This window comes from Urocampus carinirostris, chromosome 6 (assembly GCF_059441175.1).
Source record: "Urocampus carinirostris isolate Australia breed hairy pipefish chromosome 6, RoL_Ucar_1.0, whole genome shotgun sequence".
Classification (NCBI taxonomy): Eukaryota; Metazoa; Chordata; class Actinopteri; order Syngnathiformes; family Syngnathidae; genus Urocampus; species Urocampus carinirostris.
In genome coordinates, this window is record NC_142354.1 from 10,894,974 (window position 1) to 10,911,347 (window position 16,374).

A 16,374-nucleotide genomic window follows, 5' to 3' on the forward strand; every position below is an offset into this window, starting at 1 on the left:
GTAGAGAGGAGACAAGATCAAATTGTGATACTAGTACTATAGAAAATCAAAATATATTCAAATGAGGAAAATTAATTTTGGGAACATTTTGAAAAATCCAGACCTCCAGTGCCTCGCACACATTACGAAGAGGTAGAGAGGAGACACGACCAAGTTGAGATACTACTTTTATAGAAAATCAAAATATATTCCAATGCGCAATATAGATGCTTAGAATTTTTCTAACAAGCAAAGTTCTCCAGTGCCTCACACACATTACAAAGAGGTAGCTAGGACAGAGGACCAAGTTGCGCCACTACTTTTATAATATAAATATATATATATATATATATATATATATATATATATATATATATATACATATATATATATGTTCTAATAAGGGAGATAAATGCTTAGAATCTTTATAACGCATTATAAAGAGGTAAAGGGGAGACGTGACCAAGTTGTGCTACTAGTCAATCTAAATATAGTCTAATCAATTTTATAGTCTGGTGCCAACTGTCTATAGCAGGGGTCGGGAACCTTTTTGACTCAAAGAGCCATAAAAGCAAAAAATATTAATTTTATTTTGGGAAACAGCCACACCATATATTATGAGACAAATTTACTAAATTGCTAAACCGGCGCCCCAGACAAAAGCTTAGTCTTCAGCACATTTATTTTTGATGATTTGATAAAAATTATGAAAAGAGAATAATGCCAGAGCCCCTGTCCCAAATTCAACAAACATACCACTTTAAACTTGTCTCTTTCTTGCAATTACTCAAGATCGGTTAAACTCCTTTTGACCCTTTTTTTCATACATATTGGTTTCAAAACCAGATGCAAGCATTTATTTTGTAAAAACGTCACAACATTCTGAGAATAGGGAGCCTTATGTGCTTACCTTTGGCGAGAGATGGGAGGGAATGCTTGTACTTTTTGCATAGCTCCACCCATCCCTCCCACTCACCCAATCAAATGACTAAGGTCTCTTCCGGTGTTTTGGCGTATTTACAGTTCTGTGGATTTATCATAAAGTATCTGAACACTGAACACAGATTATATAGTGAACTTTTAAATAAAGGATTCTTTAGCGTTGTACAGCCAAAACGAGTTTTTTTTTCCCCTTTTTTTTGTGTGACACCTTGACTGTAAATTGTAGTGAAAAACGTGCCCTATATATACTGCAAAGTGTTGCCTTTGTACTTAGCTTTGGTTTGGCTTTGCGTCTACCTGAATAGGATAGACAACTCCGGTTTTGAACAAAATGGAGAAATTTTGCATGCAATCAAATTGGTCTCTGAGCCACAGATACTCATAGAAAGAGCCATATATGGCTCGCGAGCCATAGGTTCCCGACCCCTGGTCTATAGGGTCACTTTTATTGTGACATCATATTTGGGCCGAAAATGATCCATTATCCCTAAAACACGTGCAGGAACGTACCTTATTTCCTCATCCTTGAGATGGTAATTGATGGCCTTAACCAAATCGTCCTCGGAAAATGGCGGCATGTCATTCCTGCGCTGGAAATCAAAGTGGGCAGAGTTGCAGAGAGCGTGGACGCCGCTGTCTGTTCTGCTGGAGATAGACAAAGACACCGAATTGGTGGGCTTCAGTCTTCTTAATGCGTCCTGAAGACAAAAAAATAGACAACCATGCATTGATATACTGTATAGTAAAAGATTAATATGCCAACCAGGGACTATAAAATAAATTGCTTCAAGTTTAAAAATATTTTGCATGCTCTAAAAAAGGATCCAGTCGACCTGCAATTAACTTGGAGGAAGTCTGGAAAAAAATCCTAGCGTAGACCCCTAAGATATGGAATCCCAACCTTATGACGTTTTCACTTTACAGTGTGGAATAAGATGTTTTTTTCATCACTATAAAACATCAACAACAAATGATTTGTGAATATTTCAAACTTTTCAGTCTTCGTGCATATGTCCAGTAACATGACTAAGATGGTTGTCTGCTATTGGTCGATATAAACAAAAATTGTAGTGTGCTATTGTTTTGCATCATCACAAAATGTTTATATGCTATTGGCTGGAATACCTCCCACAATGCCATTCTTTTTACTCATTCATCTGGTGTGCTTAGTAAAGACTTTGCAAGTTGGTGCAAAACGATACTTTTTTTTTTTGTACTGTATTTATTAGAAATTGTACCAACCAACCAACCAACCAACCAACCAACCAATCAGTCATTAGCTATGGGTCCCCAGACTTGCAGTAATCCTAAAGTGAGAAGCAAAAACGTGATAACCATGGAAACAAAGTTTGCGAGTATCAAAAAATACAAAGAAGACACACAGATCACCACAAACAGAAGTTAATGTTCCTGGGTACGTTTTAATTATTGTTATTATTATTATTAAAACGTGTTGGGCTGTCTTTTCACTTTACAGAAAATACATTTTAGAATATCACAATACATTTATAAATCTTTGCATTTTAACAAGATACTTTTAACAAGAGATCGTATAGTGGATTTTTAACGTTTACAATGAATTCAACATGTTTTTCTTTACTCTGAATTTTAACCAACATCATCCTTTTTTTTAATGTATATGAAAAATAGGAATAAAAACAATAATGAGTATAAAAATGGGTACAATTTACCTGCAAATGGATGAGTCACAACATTAGCTTTTTCTGCTGGGTCTGATCTCTTTGATCTCTACAAGGGGAATTAAGATTTAGTAAAACAGAAACAAAACGAAAATAAACCTAAACAGCTTGACAATATCAATCACATTACTATGCATGGTGAGAGATTTGTCAGCTGGGGTTATAAAGTTTAAAATTAACTTATTTTGTGGAGCACCAAAAGATATGTCTTACCTTTGTAGTACTCTGGTTAAACTGACAAAACCCCGCCTCCTGGTCACATGTTAGAAGCCAAAACCAAACCCCACCCCATACCAGCAGATGGCACTGTTGGACTCAGCATTGCAGGACATTTACCAAAAACTATACACATATTTTAGCAGGAATTTCAATAAAATAAAAGTTATTATTACACCCGTTACATACACCCCCCTGAAATTCTGCTAAATATGGGAGTGCTACACTAAACAGAAAAAAAATCACATGCCAAAAAGGCAAATACTGATGAAAAAGAGGACACGAAAACTGGTACAGTATTACAAGGAACAAACTGAAGTGCATGTCAGTTCTAAAACTCTCCCAAAAAGGAGTGTGAAAAGAAAGGAGGCGAGCAAACTCCTAACTAAGCACAGACTCAAAGATGCCTGTTACATCTCTGAAATATCAAACATTGTTCCTGTAGTTGTAAGTGCTCACATAGGCACAATTCTTGTTTCTTACTCAAGCTTTGTTACTCAAACTGAAAGTGCATCTCTACTGAACTTAAACTAGGAACTTGCAGATATTGCGGACAGATGATTGTCACCTACCACATGGTCATTCATCTGACAAATAAGACGACTAGGAGGCCTGATGGACTGGCGGACCCTAAGACCATAACGGTTAGGTTGAGCACAAATAACCTGAGCTTGAAGGTCTGGGGCAGTCAAGTCTAAACAGTCAGTCTGCGTCCAGATGGTCAGTGTTCAATGGGGTCTCGTCTGGGAGACCCATACCCAAAGGGATCATGTTTTCAGAGCACTGTGATGGGCTTTCCGTATTGTCACTTGAAGTATGGTCAACATCTTGTTCGGGGATGTGCTGACTTCCTCGGCTGGATGTATCAACACTGCGAGAGTCGGACTGGGCATCAGATCTGCTGTCTAGTGAGTTATCCTCTACCTCTGGATGAACTTGCTCTTCACCTGCCTGTATCACCCAGTTTACTGTACGGACATCACTGTCTTCAACCGCGTCAGGTAAATCAGGGCATACATCACTTCCATGCATAGCAGCGTCAGACTCTGAGTGTTCAGATTCGCTGGCCAGATCATCCTCACAGGGCAAGAAGCTAACAGAGAGCAGCAAATTCCTGTGAACTACCTTCTCTTTGCCCGTCAGACAATCCTTGACTCTGTAGACATTGAGATCAGGCTTGACTGATGTGACTTCATACGGGGTTGACTCCCACTTATCTGCAACTTTGCGTTTCCCCGGGACACCTCTGTTGGCGATCAACACCCGGTCTCCCACGACGAGAGGTGATCCTTTGGCCCTACGGTTGTACAGCTTGGCATGACGAGTCTGTTCTCTGAGAGTATTCCTCTGTACAATTTGAGCAGCTTCATGTAGATCTTTCTTCAGATGGCGTACAAAGTCAGAGTAGCTGACAACAGCATCATTGGTATTAGCATGTTGAAACATGACATCGACAGGGAGACGAGGGATCCTACCAAACACTAGGTAAAACGGTGCAAACCCTGTTGTCTCATGCTCTGTGCAGTTATAGCAGAATGTGAGCTGCTGCAGCATTTGTGGCCACTTTGCTTTGGGCTGAGGGGGAAGGGTTCTGATCATATCTCCCAATGTTCGGTTGAATCGTTCTGCGATGCCATTTCCCATGGGGTGGTACGGAGTGGTATGGGATTTCTGCACCCCTGCCATCTCTAGAAGCTCTTTGATCAGTTTGCTCTCAAAATTAGCTCCCTGATCAGAGTGGATACGCCGTGGGAAACCATAGACAAGGAAGAAATCCTGCCACAGACGGCGAGCAACTTGTTTGGCGGTTTGATTTCTGCAAGGGAAGGCGTGCGCCATCTTGGAGAAATGATCAGTTACGACCAGGACATCTACAGACTTGTTCTCTTGCTCAGCAGTCCAAAAGTCTATACAGACCAACTCCATAGGCTCAGAGGTGACTATGTTCTTGAGTGGTGCACGGTTGTGTGGTTCCGGTGTTTTCCCTACTACACAGCGCTGACAGGATTTGACATAATTCACAACATCACGTTCCATGCCATTCCAGAAGAATCGTTGCCTCACCAGAGACAAAGTACGGTTCTGGCCTTGGTGACCTGCTGAGTCATGTAAACCTTGAAGGACTTTCTGTTTCAATGAATCAGGCACCACAAACTGGAAGATTTTCTTGGCCATGTGAGGATCTTTCCTTATTTTGTAGAGCATGCCATTCTGTATGGTGAGTCTGCTCCAATGCTTCAGTAGTTTCATCACACTAGGCGACTCGACAGCTCTCTCACGCCTGGTAGGTCTCTTGTGTCTATGCACAAAGTACATGGTCCTGCTTATTGTGTTGTCCTGTTCTTGTAAACCAACAAGCTGACTCTGTGGGAGTGCCGTTGACTGATCTCCCTTCTGCAGAAGATTGAAGTTGGCGTCTGTTCCCATCACTTGACCCACGCCACCAGTGGACTGAGCACTGAAGACAGCAGCAACCTCTTCTGATGTCACAGAACCATTGGAGCCTGATGGAATTGCCCTTTTTACTGACTCGTCTGATGTCCCAGCACTCTCGTCTACAACAGCGTGACAATTGTTGGATACTCTGAACACCTCTTGCACAGTACTGTTGTTCACCCTGTTGACTTGGTCCAAGAGCGAAGTATAGGGCTCGGTAACAAGGCGATGACCCACACATGACCGTACAAATGGCTCACGGCTCAGAGCGTCGGCTACGATGTTCTTTGGGCCGGGAATGTACTTCAGGTCAAAATTGTATGCAGCTAGCTTCGCTACCCACCGCTGTTCACACGCATCAAGTCTTGGTTTGGTCAAAATGTATGTAAGTGGGTTATTGTCGGTCCACGTGGTAAAGTGTCTTCCTTTCAACCAATGGCTGGGTTTCCAACATGGCGGCGCATGGATACATGCTTGCGGCTCGTTGCCCAGCTAATCTTCTATTTATTGCCGTTCTCTTGTCTTTTTTGCTTTCACTTTTGGACACATGTGTGGCCAAAAACACTTACAGTAGGGACGAACTTATTCGGTTGGGTGGGCGTCTAAATTTCGATTATTCGGGCACTTTTTATACCGCCCATGATATACCGAGCGAACTTCAAAGAGACCCGGCATCCTTGTGGACAGCTATTCCTCTTAATAAACGACGGCGGCGGCCCCGTAAAGAAAGGAAACAGAAACGTGGTTGCCGTGCAGGTAGATGTGTGAAGCGTGTGAAGTCCAAGCAGCAAGATGGACGCGAGGATGGACGCGAGGATGTAACTAATTCCACCATTCATTCCTCGCCGGACAACCGACGCTTTAAACTCAGCGCTCACAAACGGCCACAACGCCGGGAGCTTTTGAAGATCGCGACAAAGACTACAAAGAGTTCAGCTAAGTCAAATGATTCAGCAAAGCTGAAATTTGGTCTGTTAAATATTAGATCGCTTGCTCCAAAAGCTTTACTTGTTGATAACATTATTCGTGATTATAAAATTAACTGTATGGGTCTTTGTGAAACGTGGTTACGCCCGGATGAGCACTTAGCGCTAAATTATGCCTCTCCCCCGAGAGTAGTCATATAGCACGCACGCTGAAAAGGGGTGGTGGTGTTGCGCTAATCTCTGAAAAATCGCTCAAATTTAATACACGTACCTCTAATAATTACAAAACGTTTGAGGCTCTTGTGATGCGGTCCCCTCAATTGTCAATTGATGTAATAACTATCTATCGTGCACCTGGGCCATACACAACTTTCTTAGACGAATTTGCTGAACTTTTGTCTGAACTAGTGACCTATGCAGACAAAATTATAATTATGGGAGACTTTAACATTCATATGAACTCCCCACACAGTTCACTTACTATTGCGTTTAGTTCTCTAATTGATGCATTTGGTTTTACTCAACTGGTTGACTTGCCAACCCATAAAAATGGGAACACGCTAGACTTGATTCTGACTCGAGGAGTTTTAACCTCAAACATTATGGTGCTACCATGTACTACTGTTATCTCTGATCATTATTTAGTGACATTTGAGGTGCTAACTAAATGTAGAGTTAATAAAGCTGAGGGATTTAGCGGACGCAATATAAGCACTGGCACAGTTTCTGAGCTCTTTGAACTCCTTCCTGGAGCAGTTGCGTCCTTTCCTAAATACAATGGCTCGATTGACTCACTCATGAATGAGTTCAATACCACCCTGACTAGTGTGCTGGATTCAATAGCGCCCATAAAACTAAAATCACGTCCTAAAAGACGCACACCTTGGTTTACTGATGAAACTAGAACCCTTAAAAAAGAATGCAGGAAATGGGAGAGAAAATGGCGCGCTACCAAGCTTGAGGTTTTCCATCAAACCTGGTGTGACAGCTTGTTAAAGTATAAAGCGGCCCTTGCCTCTGCAAAATCGGCCTACCTTTCGAAGGTGATTGCGTCTCAAAAGAACAACCCCAAAGCCCTTTTTGACACTGTAGCATCGCTTACAAGGCAACAGCCTATCGCAGACAGTTCGACACACTCTGCTCAGGACTTAATGGTCTTCTTCACTAAGAAGATTCAATGCATACAGGAAGAAATTGCAAAAGATATTGTTAGCACCACACCTATTAAAGGACTGAAATTTACAGATGCACGACAGGGTGGCTGCCCTGGGAAAATGGCCGGTTTTAGTGAACTGTCACTTGATGATCTCAAACAAGTGGTGAATGCGGCCAAACCGACAACTTGCCAGTTCGACCCGCTCCCAGGTTCACTTATTAAAAGTCTTTTTAGCGTCCTTGGGCCTTCAGTTCTAAATATTATAAATACATCACTCTCCTCAGGTGTAGTTCCAGCAGCTTTTAAGTCCGCCGTTATTAAACCCACACTGAAACGACCCAACCTTGATCCAGAAATATTAAGTAATTACAGACCTGTGTCAAACCTACCTTTCCTCTCTAAAGTACTCGAAAGAGTAGTGGCACAGCAGCTGAATGCTTTCATATCGGAGAATAACCTTTTTGAATCCATGCAATCAGGATTCAGGGCTCACCACTCTACTGAGACAGCTCTGATCAAGGTAACAAATGATCTCCTAATGTCAATGGATTCTGGCGCTTCATCACTTTTGCTGCTGCTGGATCTTAGTGCTGCTTTTGACACAGTGCGCCACAATATCCTACTAGAACGGTTGGAAAAATGGATTGGTCTCTCAGGAGCTGTCCTCTCGTGGTTCAAATCCTACCTCTCAGATAGGACACACTGTGTTAAATATGGTGAAACGACATCTGAGCCCTTTAATGTTACCTGCGGTGTTCCGCAGGGTTCAGTGCTCGGCCCCCTACTTTTCAACATCTACATGCTTCCATTAGGTGATATTATTCGCAAGTACAATATCAGCTTCCATTGCTATGCAGACGACACTCAACTATATCTTCCGTTGGAGGAATCTTCCACACTAAACTGTGGAAATTTGGAGGCCTGTCTCACTGAGATAAAAGAGTGGATGTCACTCAATTTCTTGCGTCTTAACTCTGAAAAGACTGAAATGTTAGTCATTGGTCCTTCTAAATGCCGGGACTTATTCTCAAAAACTGCTGTGAACATTGACAAATGTCACATCACACAGAGTGACTCAGTTAAAAATTTAGGTGTCATATTTGACCCTGATCTATCCTTTGAGATGCATGTAAAGCAAATTACTAGAACTGCCTTCTTCCATCTTCGCAACATTGCTAAAATCTGTTCAATACTGTCTCAGTCTGATGCGGAAACAATAATTCATGCATTTGTTACCTCCCGTCTCGATTACTGCAATGCACTACTCTCCGGTCTCCCGAAGTCCAGAATCAAGTCTCTTCAGCTAGTACAAAATGCCGCAGCGAGGCTCTTAACCAGGACAAAAAAGTACGATCACATAACACCGATTTTGGCTAACCTGCATTGGCTCCCAGTTAGCCAAAGATGTGACTTCAAAGTTCTCTTAGTATTGTACAAAATCATACATGGACTTGCTCCCTCTTATCTTTCAGATCTGATCTGCCACTATGTCCCGGTCCGAAGCCTACGATCTGAGAGTGCTGGTCTTCTGATGATCCCGAGAGCAAAGAAGTCTTCTGCTGGTTCGAGAGCGTTCTCCATCCGGGCACCGGTGCTGTGGAATGCTCTTCCCCCTGAGATTCGATCTGCAACCTCAGTGGAAATGTTTAAATCTAAACTTAAAACTCACTTCTACTCCATTGCATACGAATAACCTACTCCTCTTGTCGGTTGAAAATAGTTTGTGTAATATAGTGTAACAATCTGTGAAGCCCTTTGAGACTCTTCGTGATTTAGGGCTATACAAATAAAAATGACTTGACTTGACTTGACTTGTTACCTCTAAGTGATTTTGGACTCCCATTTTGTTCAGTAACATTTGATGTGGAGGTAGTTTGACGACACCGCTGGACAAAACACAAACAAGTTGTTATTTTGATAGTTTAAACACGTCAAATTAATGTGAATTACGACGTACCTGTATTTAGTTCCGATGTATTGGAAAAAGATGAGATAACGTGCCTTGTTGCACATGTTCCTGTTCGATTGTTTCGTTGAGCATATTAAAAGTGCTGCATGTTATTTGGGGATACTCTTGGTAAAAATGTTTTGCTTTTCGTTAAAGTGGTGAAAAGATATAAGTCACAACTGTGTTAAATGAAAGACGTGCAGCTAGCTGCCTCCGGAAATAAAATAATTTGTAGTCCGGAAGTAGAGAAAGCTTTCAACATTTGGTGGACAACTCCTGCTCTGTTAAGACACGATAGATAAAGATGAAAATACAAATTAAAAATGATCGTAGCTCCATGCAAAGTTTGCAAACTATTTTATTGTTTATTTTCGGCAAATAGTTCATGAAGGACTTCTGTCTTTTGTCGCGTTAAGATGGCGTCACCCAGCTATGCTTTAGAGTGCGTTGCCATTGAAAAGTGATGAGCAAGATTTGACCTTAAAACATTCAAAGGGGGTAAAGTTGATATAATTATGTAAAATTATTATTTTTAATAGCATGGTGAAAAATTCAAAATCAAAATGATTGTAGTTCCACGCAATGTATTCATCCGATTGTTTATTTTAAATAAAGATTTTTTTAATACAACCGTTATTTTAATTTTATTTGAAATATAATTCTCAAATACAATATATAAAAACTGTTGAACATAAATAAAAACAACATTTAAAAAACAAAACAAAGATAAAACAAATAAAAACAAATGATATAGTTCTGGATGTTGTTCTGCGTGTTTTGCACAACACCCCTCCCCCCTTCATTTTCCTTTCCAATCTTTATTCATCACTGGGTTAATTAACGTACGAAATCCCTGTTCTTTGATAATATGAATTTAATATGTTCTTAAAGGTTTTCTTTTTTCTTTTACCTTTTATCGGACAATACATCATTAAAGGGACAGTAAGTGATATTTAGTGCCCCCTAGTCACAGTAAAGTTGAGGAAATTGTCGCAGTTCCATGTAGCATATGTTTTACTAATTTCATTTCAGGAGAGACTTTGTGTCAATTCTGTTGGTGGTCAACAGAAGTGGGTAGTTACATTTACTCAATTACATTTACTTGAGTAAGATTTGGGACATTTTTTACTTTAAATCACCATACTTTTCACTTTTACTAGTGTAGATTTGTGAAGGAGAAACTGTACTCTTAATCCCTTACATTTGGCTACATTGAACCCGTTACTTAAATCACCTCCACGTAAGTACACGATTATCTGACTCTGCTAAGACCAAATTATTTTGTCAGATAGCTCGTTTCTATAATTCCGATGACCAGTGACCCAAACAACCGCTAGTTAGCACTCGTGAGCAGAGTTTGGAACGTTAGTTTCCGTAGTGCAGTGGTTAGCACATTTGCCTGACACGCAAAAAGTCCCCGGTGGAAACATGTTGGCCTGGAGAGTGATGGGCGCCACCAGGCTGTATTGGCTCAGGACACACCACAGGACCCAAGTGGTTAAGGGGAAACCCGACCTGACCCGATATTATGGATAATAATAAAACCCAATGCACCAAATGATTTGGTAATTTCATATGTTTTGCAGTGGATCCCTAAAAAACACATTGACTATAGTTGGTTGGTTGGTTGGTTGGTTGGTTGGTTGGATCCCTTAACCATTAGGGTTGTAGGGGCACCATTTCCTGAGGTGTGTGTTTGGTAAGTACAGCCTCCAACCAACCATAATCGCAGTGCATATAGCCGTAGCCTCACGTAGATCAACTTTCCGAATCCACTGTTAGTTTGGGTACACAGATTTACAATTACACAGACATGTAATATATTGTTGATTGGATGGAATTTGATGATTTGATTGAATGCTTGCTTTTTTGCTTTTTCAATCAGTAAAATAAAACGTTACTCAGTACTACAGCCTTGGTATTGGCTTCTCTCCCGACTTCGCCTCAGTCACTTCCCAAATCCGATAATCATCCATGGAGCACCCACTGGTGATCACCATTTCCTTGCGCTTTTCTGACTTTCGTCATAATCCGATTCGTATCACGAATTTACTCTTAATGTTACAAGCCTCTAAAAGCTATCTGGCGGTTTGTTTTGATGGCCACATGTTTTACTGACCGCATACGCCAGCCTATGACAGTTGCACGTATAGACAGTCGTGCCCAAACATCCAAAGACTTTCCTTGCCTGCCCCGTGATAGCATTTGCTGTCTGCTCAGAACACAATGCATGGTCCATTGATATCAATGACAATAAAAAAAATTCAAAATCCGTGAAGCAGTGAACCAGCAATAACGGAAGCTCTGAGTAGTAAGTGTGGAAGAATTTCCTCCAAGGAATTTAATATACATGGCTTTTGGCTTTGCATTTGTTGCAGCCTCGTCATCCTGAAAGGGGGATTACCTCATACCTCAAATGAAGGTTTCATCATTTTCCTCATGTTGAGGTTTTTGAGTTTTTCCTTGCCCTCATGTAGGTTTTAGATCAGAAAATGGTGTCATAATAGTCTCTGGTTTTCAATAGTCTGTGTTCTGTGCAGCCATTTGAGACTCCTTGATTTTAAGGGCCAAACAAATAAACATGACTTGACTTGAGTAGTTTTTTTCACCAATACCTTCTTTAAATGTAAACGGTCTGCATTTCTATAGCGCTTTTCAAGTCAATGAACACCTCCCAAAGCGCTTCACAATGTGCTTCACACTTACCTAGTCACACCGATAAAAGCTCAACCATGCAGCATTAGGGTTTCTGAAGGACACTTCAACAAATAACACGGAGGAGCTGGGAATCAAACCTGCGACCCAAGACGAGCGCCAGACCAAAACTGTCCTGAGCTAGTAGAGCATTATAGAGCAAAATAAGGTAAAAAGACACAGAGAGAGAAAGAGACAAAGAGGAACAAAGAAAGTGAAAAAGAGAGACAGAGAGTGAAAGAGAGACAGAGAGTGAGAGAAAAAGGGAGGAAGAGAGCGAGAGAGAGAGAGCAAGAGAGAGAGCAAGCGAGAGAGAGAGAGAGAGAGAGAGAGAGAGAGAGAGAGAGAGAGAGAGAGAGAGAGAGAGAGAGAGAGAGAGAGAGAGAGAGAGAGAGAGAGAGAGAGAGAGAGAGAGAGAGAGAGAGAGAGAGAGAGAGAGAGAGAGAAAAAAATACAAGTACAGCGTCTTTGTGAGAGGCACCTGGTTTTGGCAACATCAACTGAAAATAATTTGACCTGCAGCTCATTTTTCTCTTGCGCTTCTTTACGCGTTATCTCGCGGCCCGGATTCAATCCCTTAGCGGGCCTAATTCTGCCCCTGGGCCGCCAGTTTGACACTGCTGATTTACATAAATAACTACTACGAATAATTTCAGTGGTACATTTTTTTCACATGACAGTGATGTCATGTAGAAGTGTATGCATATACATATGTACATATTTTTAAATAATCTGAGTTATTTGCTGTCCATAATTAGCGTCAGAACAAAAATTCCAAAGAAATAATTTGTCCAAAGAAATAATTATAAAACTAGACAATTCCCGCGGCAATTGTAAGAGTTGTGATTGATCTGGAAGATGATCCTGGAAGGTATATATAACCCCGGTTGTTAGCATTATGAGTTAGCATAAAGTTTTTCACTCAGAGAGATGTTTCTGTCATTTTCTACTTGGTTCTGTGGGGGGACTATAGCCATTACCAAAATTTTTAGCATGAAGAAGTTAGCATTTAGCCGTTAGCATCACTTTTTAGCATGTATATGTTAGCATAACTCATGGACATGTACCCATTAGCATAGTTTGTAAATATGAAGTTGTTAAAATATAGCCATTACCAAATTTTTTTAGCATGAAAAAGTTAGCATTTAGCTGTCAGGATCACTTTTTAGCATGTATCCATTAGCATAACTCATTGACATGAGTCCATTAGCATAATTTGTAACTATTAAGTTGTTAAAATATAGAAATTACCAAATTTTTTTTAGCATGAAGAAGTTAGCATTGCCGACAGTGTTTACAGCTAGCTTGCGCTAATATTCAGCTATCAACTGTCAATCACAATTTTTTTCACAAGGCAGCAACTATTTTGTCAATTTAAGTATTCTTACTATATTTAACATGTTTTACTCAAGTGATTATGTGGATGTGAGTAATTTTCACTTCTATTTGAGTCATATTATTCTGAAGTAACAGTTTTTGGCTACTCTACCCACCTCTGGTGGTGGAACACCAAACCCGAACGGATTACGGTCGAGTACCGAGGTCAACACTATACAGCAGTTCTTTCAAGTCACCACTAGTCGGCGCACTCCTCCTCCTCCCTCCCAACACACACGCCTCCTATGACGCCCCTCTCTCCCCCATTCCATCTCTACCGTGTAGTAATCCACTCACCACTCCCGCGTCTCGCCTTTCGGATTGCCGCGGTGCTACTGGGAACACTGGGAACTAGCGTGCGTCCGCAACCCAAACCAGTCGCCGTCCCTGCCTGTCCCCCTCATTTCGGTCACCGGGCGGTGCGACTGCCGCACTGAGGCGGGGAAACCGAAAAATACGCCAAAATGACCGTGGACTTCGAAGAATGTATTAAGGATTCGCCACGCTTCCGGTATGATTTCCCCCTTTTAATGCTTATTTTATTTGTTTTGTACGCATCGTTTTGTTTTGTAAGCGTCGTTTTTTGCAGCAACAGGAACGATAAAGCATGCGTTTTTAAATGTCACCCAGAGGACGAAAAATGCATTTATTTATAAAACCATATCGAAATGTCAGCTGGTGGATGCTTTATGAATTCATAGGGCGCGTGGAGGTCATTTGTGCAGCTGCATTTGGGTCTTGGCCGGCCGAGAAACCGGCAGGGGAGATGAAAATGCTCGATGCCTTCATCCAGATGTTCCGCCCCTGAACGCCCCCCCCCTGCCCACTAAGGGGAGTGGGTGGGGGCGTTGGCTCTACTACATCCACGTGCCTGCATGCAGATGTGTAGAAAGGAGATTTTTTTTCCCATTTATTTATTTGCTTCGTTCACATGATGAAGAAAAGAGGGTGGGCTGTGGGGATATGTGTGTGTACTAACGGTCGTTTTATCTTTGTGTGTCTTTTTACCATCTTTTGCTCTCTCTTCCTTTTTCCCTTTCTCTCTTTCTCTCACTCACTCTCTCCTTCTCTTTTCTTACCTTCCCTCTTTCTTTCTTTTTCTTTCTTTCTTTCTTTCTTTCTTTCTTTCTTTCTTTCTTTCTTTCTTTCTTTCTTTCTTTCTTTTTGTCTTTGTATTTCTTTTATACTCACTTTTTCTTTCCCCCTCTCTCACTATTTCTCTTTTTATCTCTTTTATTCCTCAAGCTCTCTTTTTTTTCTTTTTTGTGGCCCCCGAGTTAAAATAAGTTTGACACCCCTGGCGAAACAAGGTTAGGGTTAATTGTAGGTTTGGGGTTAGGGTTAGGAACTAGAGTTTGAGCTCCCTATTAGGGTTCTAAACTGAATATCTCATCTCATCTCATCAGCCGTACCGCTTATCCTCATTAGGGTCGCGGGGGGGCTGGAGCCCATCCCAGCCATCTCCGGGCAGTGGGCAGGGGACACCCTGAACTGGTTGCCAGCCAATCGCAGGGCACACTGGGACGGACAACTCATTCGCTCATTCACACCTAGGGACAATTTGGACCGGCCAATTCACCTGAAATGCATGTTTTTGGAACGTGGGAGGAAACCGGAGTGCCCGGAGGAAACCCACGCAAGCACGGGGAGAACATACACTCTCCGCACAGGAAGTCTGGAGCTGGATTTGAACCCACGACAGGTTCCCATGACATGAACTGTGCCGCACAAGCACTAACCACTGCGCCGCCGTGCTGCCCTAAACTGAATATAGGGTTTTAAAATATGTTTGGAGCTAGGGTTACGGTTTGAAACAGGGTTAGGGCTAGGGTTACAGTGAGGGTTAGGTGTAGGTTCAGGGTTTGGAGCTAAAATTTGGGCAGCAAATTAGGGTTTAAAACCAATTGTAAGTTCCCAAAGTTAGGTTAGGACTAGAGTTAAGCTTTGAAAGTAAGGTTCAAAAGAAAAGAAATGTTATCATGGATGCTGGATTTTGGACTTGGTAGTTTTGAATTCTCATCTCACACTTGGGCTTTAAATATTATGAAAAAAATAATAGATATTTAAAAAAAAAGTAAAATAAGCAAAACATATGAACAATGCAGAGTCGGGAATACTCCGGTGTCTCGAAATGGTTCAGTTCATTTGACTACCGCTCTCGCCACCTTCCCTCTTCAGTTCGGCGAGTGTTAATGAACGTGACTTGCAGCATAGCGGCAGAGTCTGTGGAGGCCCCGGTGTATTACGATAAGAGTGGGGTTGTCACGGTTGCCATGGCGCCCAATTGGTCCCTGCCGTGTGGCGCAAGGTTCTGTCACGGTTGCCATGGTGCCCAATTGGCCCCGCCCATGGACACCAGCTGAAACGCGTTGACAGATTGCTCCCTGACTACTTAAAAACTGTCTTGTGAGTCGCCTGGTGTCGGAGCGTCTGCGAAACTCCTGCTAAACTCTGTTGTGATACGTGAAGCCCTGTGAATCCCCATTTTTGCCTGTGTTTCTTGGTCTTGTTTAGCCAAACCATGTGAATCTCCGTTTTTGCCCGTGTTTTGTTCCTGTTTTGTTCTCGCCCCGAGCTGTTTGATTTTGAGCACTTCCTCGTTCTGATCAATCTACTTCCGCGACCAACGATCCCCGGATCGAGTGTGCGCTTATTCCTCTTAATAACCAGCTTGGTAGCCTAGATGGTAGGGCGCCCGCTCCGAGACTGGGAGGTCGCTGGTTCAAGCCTCGGCCGAGTCATACCTAAGACTTACAAAGTTGGTACTCATTGCCTCCCTGCTTGGCGCTCAGCATTAAGGGTTGGAATTGGGGGGTTTGGTCACCTAATGACTCCCAACACAGCAGTTGGATCTAAAATGGCTGCGGCTGCATCGGCTCGCTACAGTTTAACTGTACGGGTCAGGTGTATCGACATTTCGTTCTGTGTGCATGGTTACAAAAGAATGACAATAAAAGTAAACGAAATGAAATGAAATGATCTGCATTTATATAGCGCTTT

The 16,374-nt window shown here is 41.9% G+C and overlaps 2 protein-coding genes across 3 annotated transcripts in view; one reads left to right on the top strand and one right to left on the bottom strand.

Moving 5' to 3' along the window:
* The window catches only part of pusl1 (pseudouridine synthase like 1), a 31,473-nt gene extending 21,693 nt beyond the window's left edge, over positions 1-9,780 (bottom strand). For both annotated transcript variants that reach the window (XM_088337850.1, XM_088337849.1), the window contains exons 1-3: positions 9,313-9,780; positions 9,175-9,241; positions 1,432-1,619 (exon numbers count right to left, since the gene is read on the bottom strand). In XM_088337850.1, the coding sequence (XP_088193976.1) occupies positions 1,432-1,619; positions 9,175-9,241; positions 9,313-9,368 (311 nt within the window). In that variant the 5' untranslated portion in view covers positions 9,369-9,780. The remainder of the gene's footprint in view (positions 1-1,431; positions 1,620-9,174; positions 9,242-9,312) is intronic.
* A 3,886-nt stretch (positions 9,781-13,666) lies between these two features.
* Positions 13,667-16,374, top strand: part of acap3b (ArfGAP with coiled-coil, ankyrin repeat and PH domains 3b) — a 101,674-nt gene continuing 98,966 nt past the window's right edge. Inside the window, exon 1 of the mRNA XM_088337852.1 lies at positions 13,667-13,885. Coding sequence (XP_088193978.1) covers positions 13,839-13,885 — 47 coding nt within the window. The 5' untranslated portion in view covers positions 13,667-13,838. The remainder of the gene's footprint in view (positions 13,886-16,374) is intronic.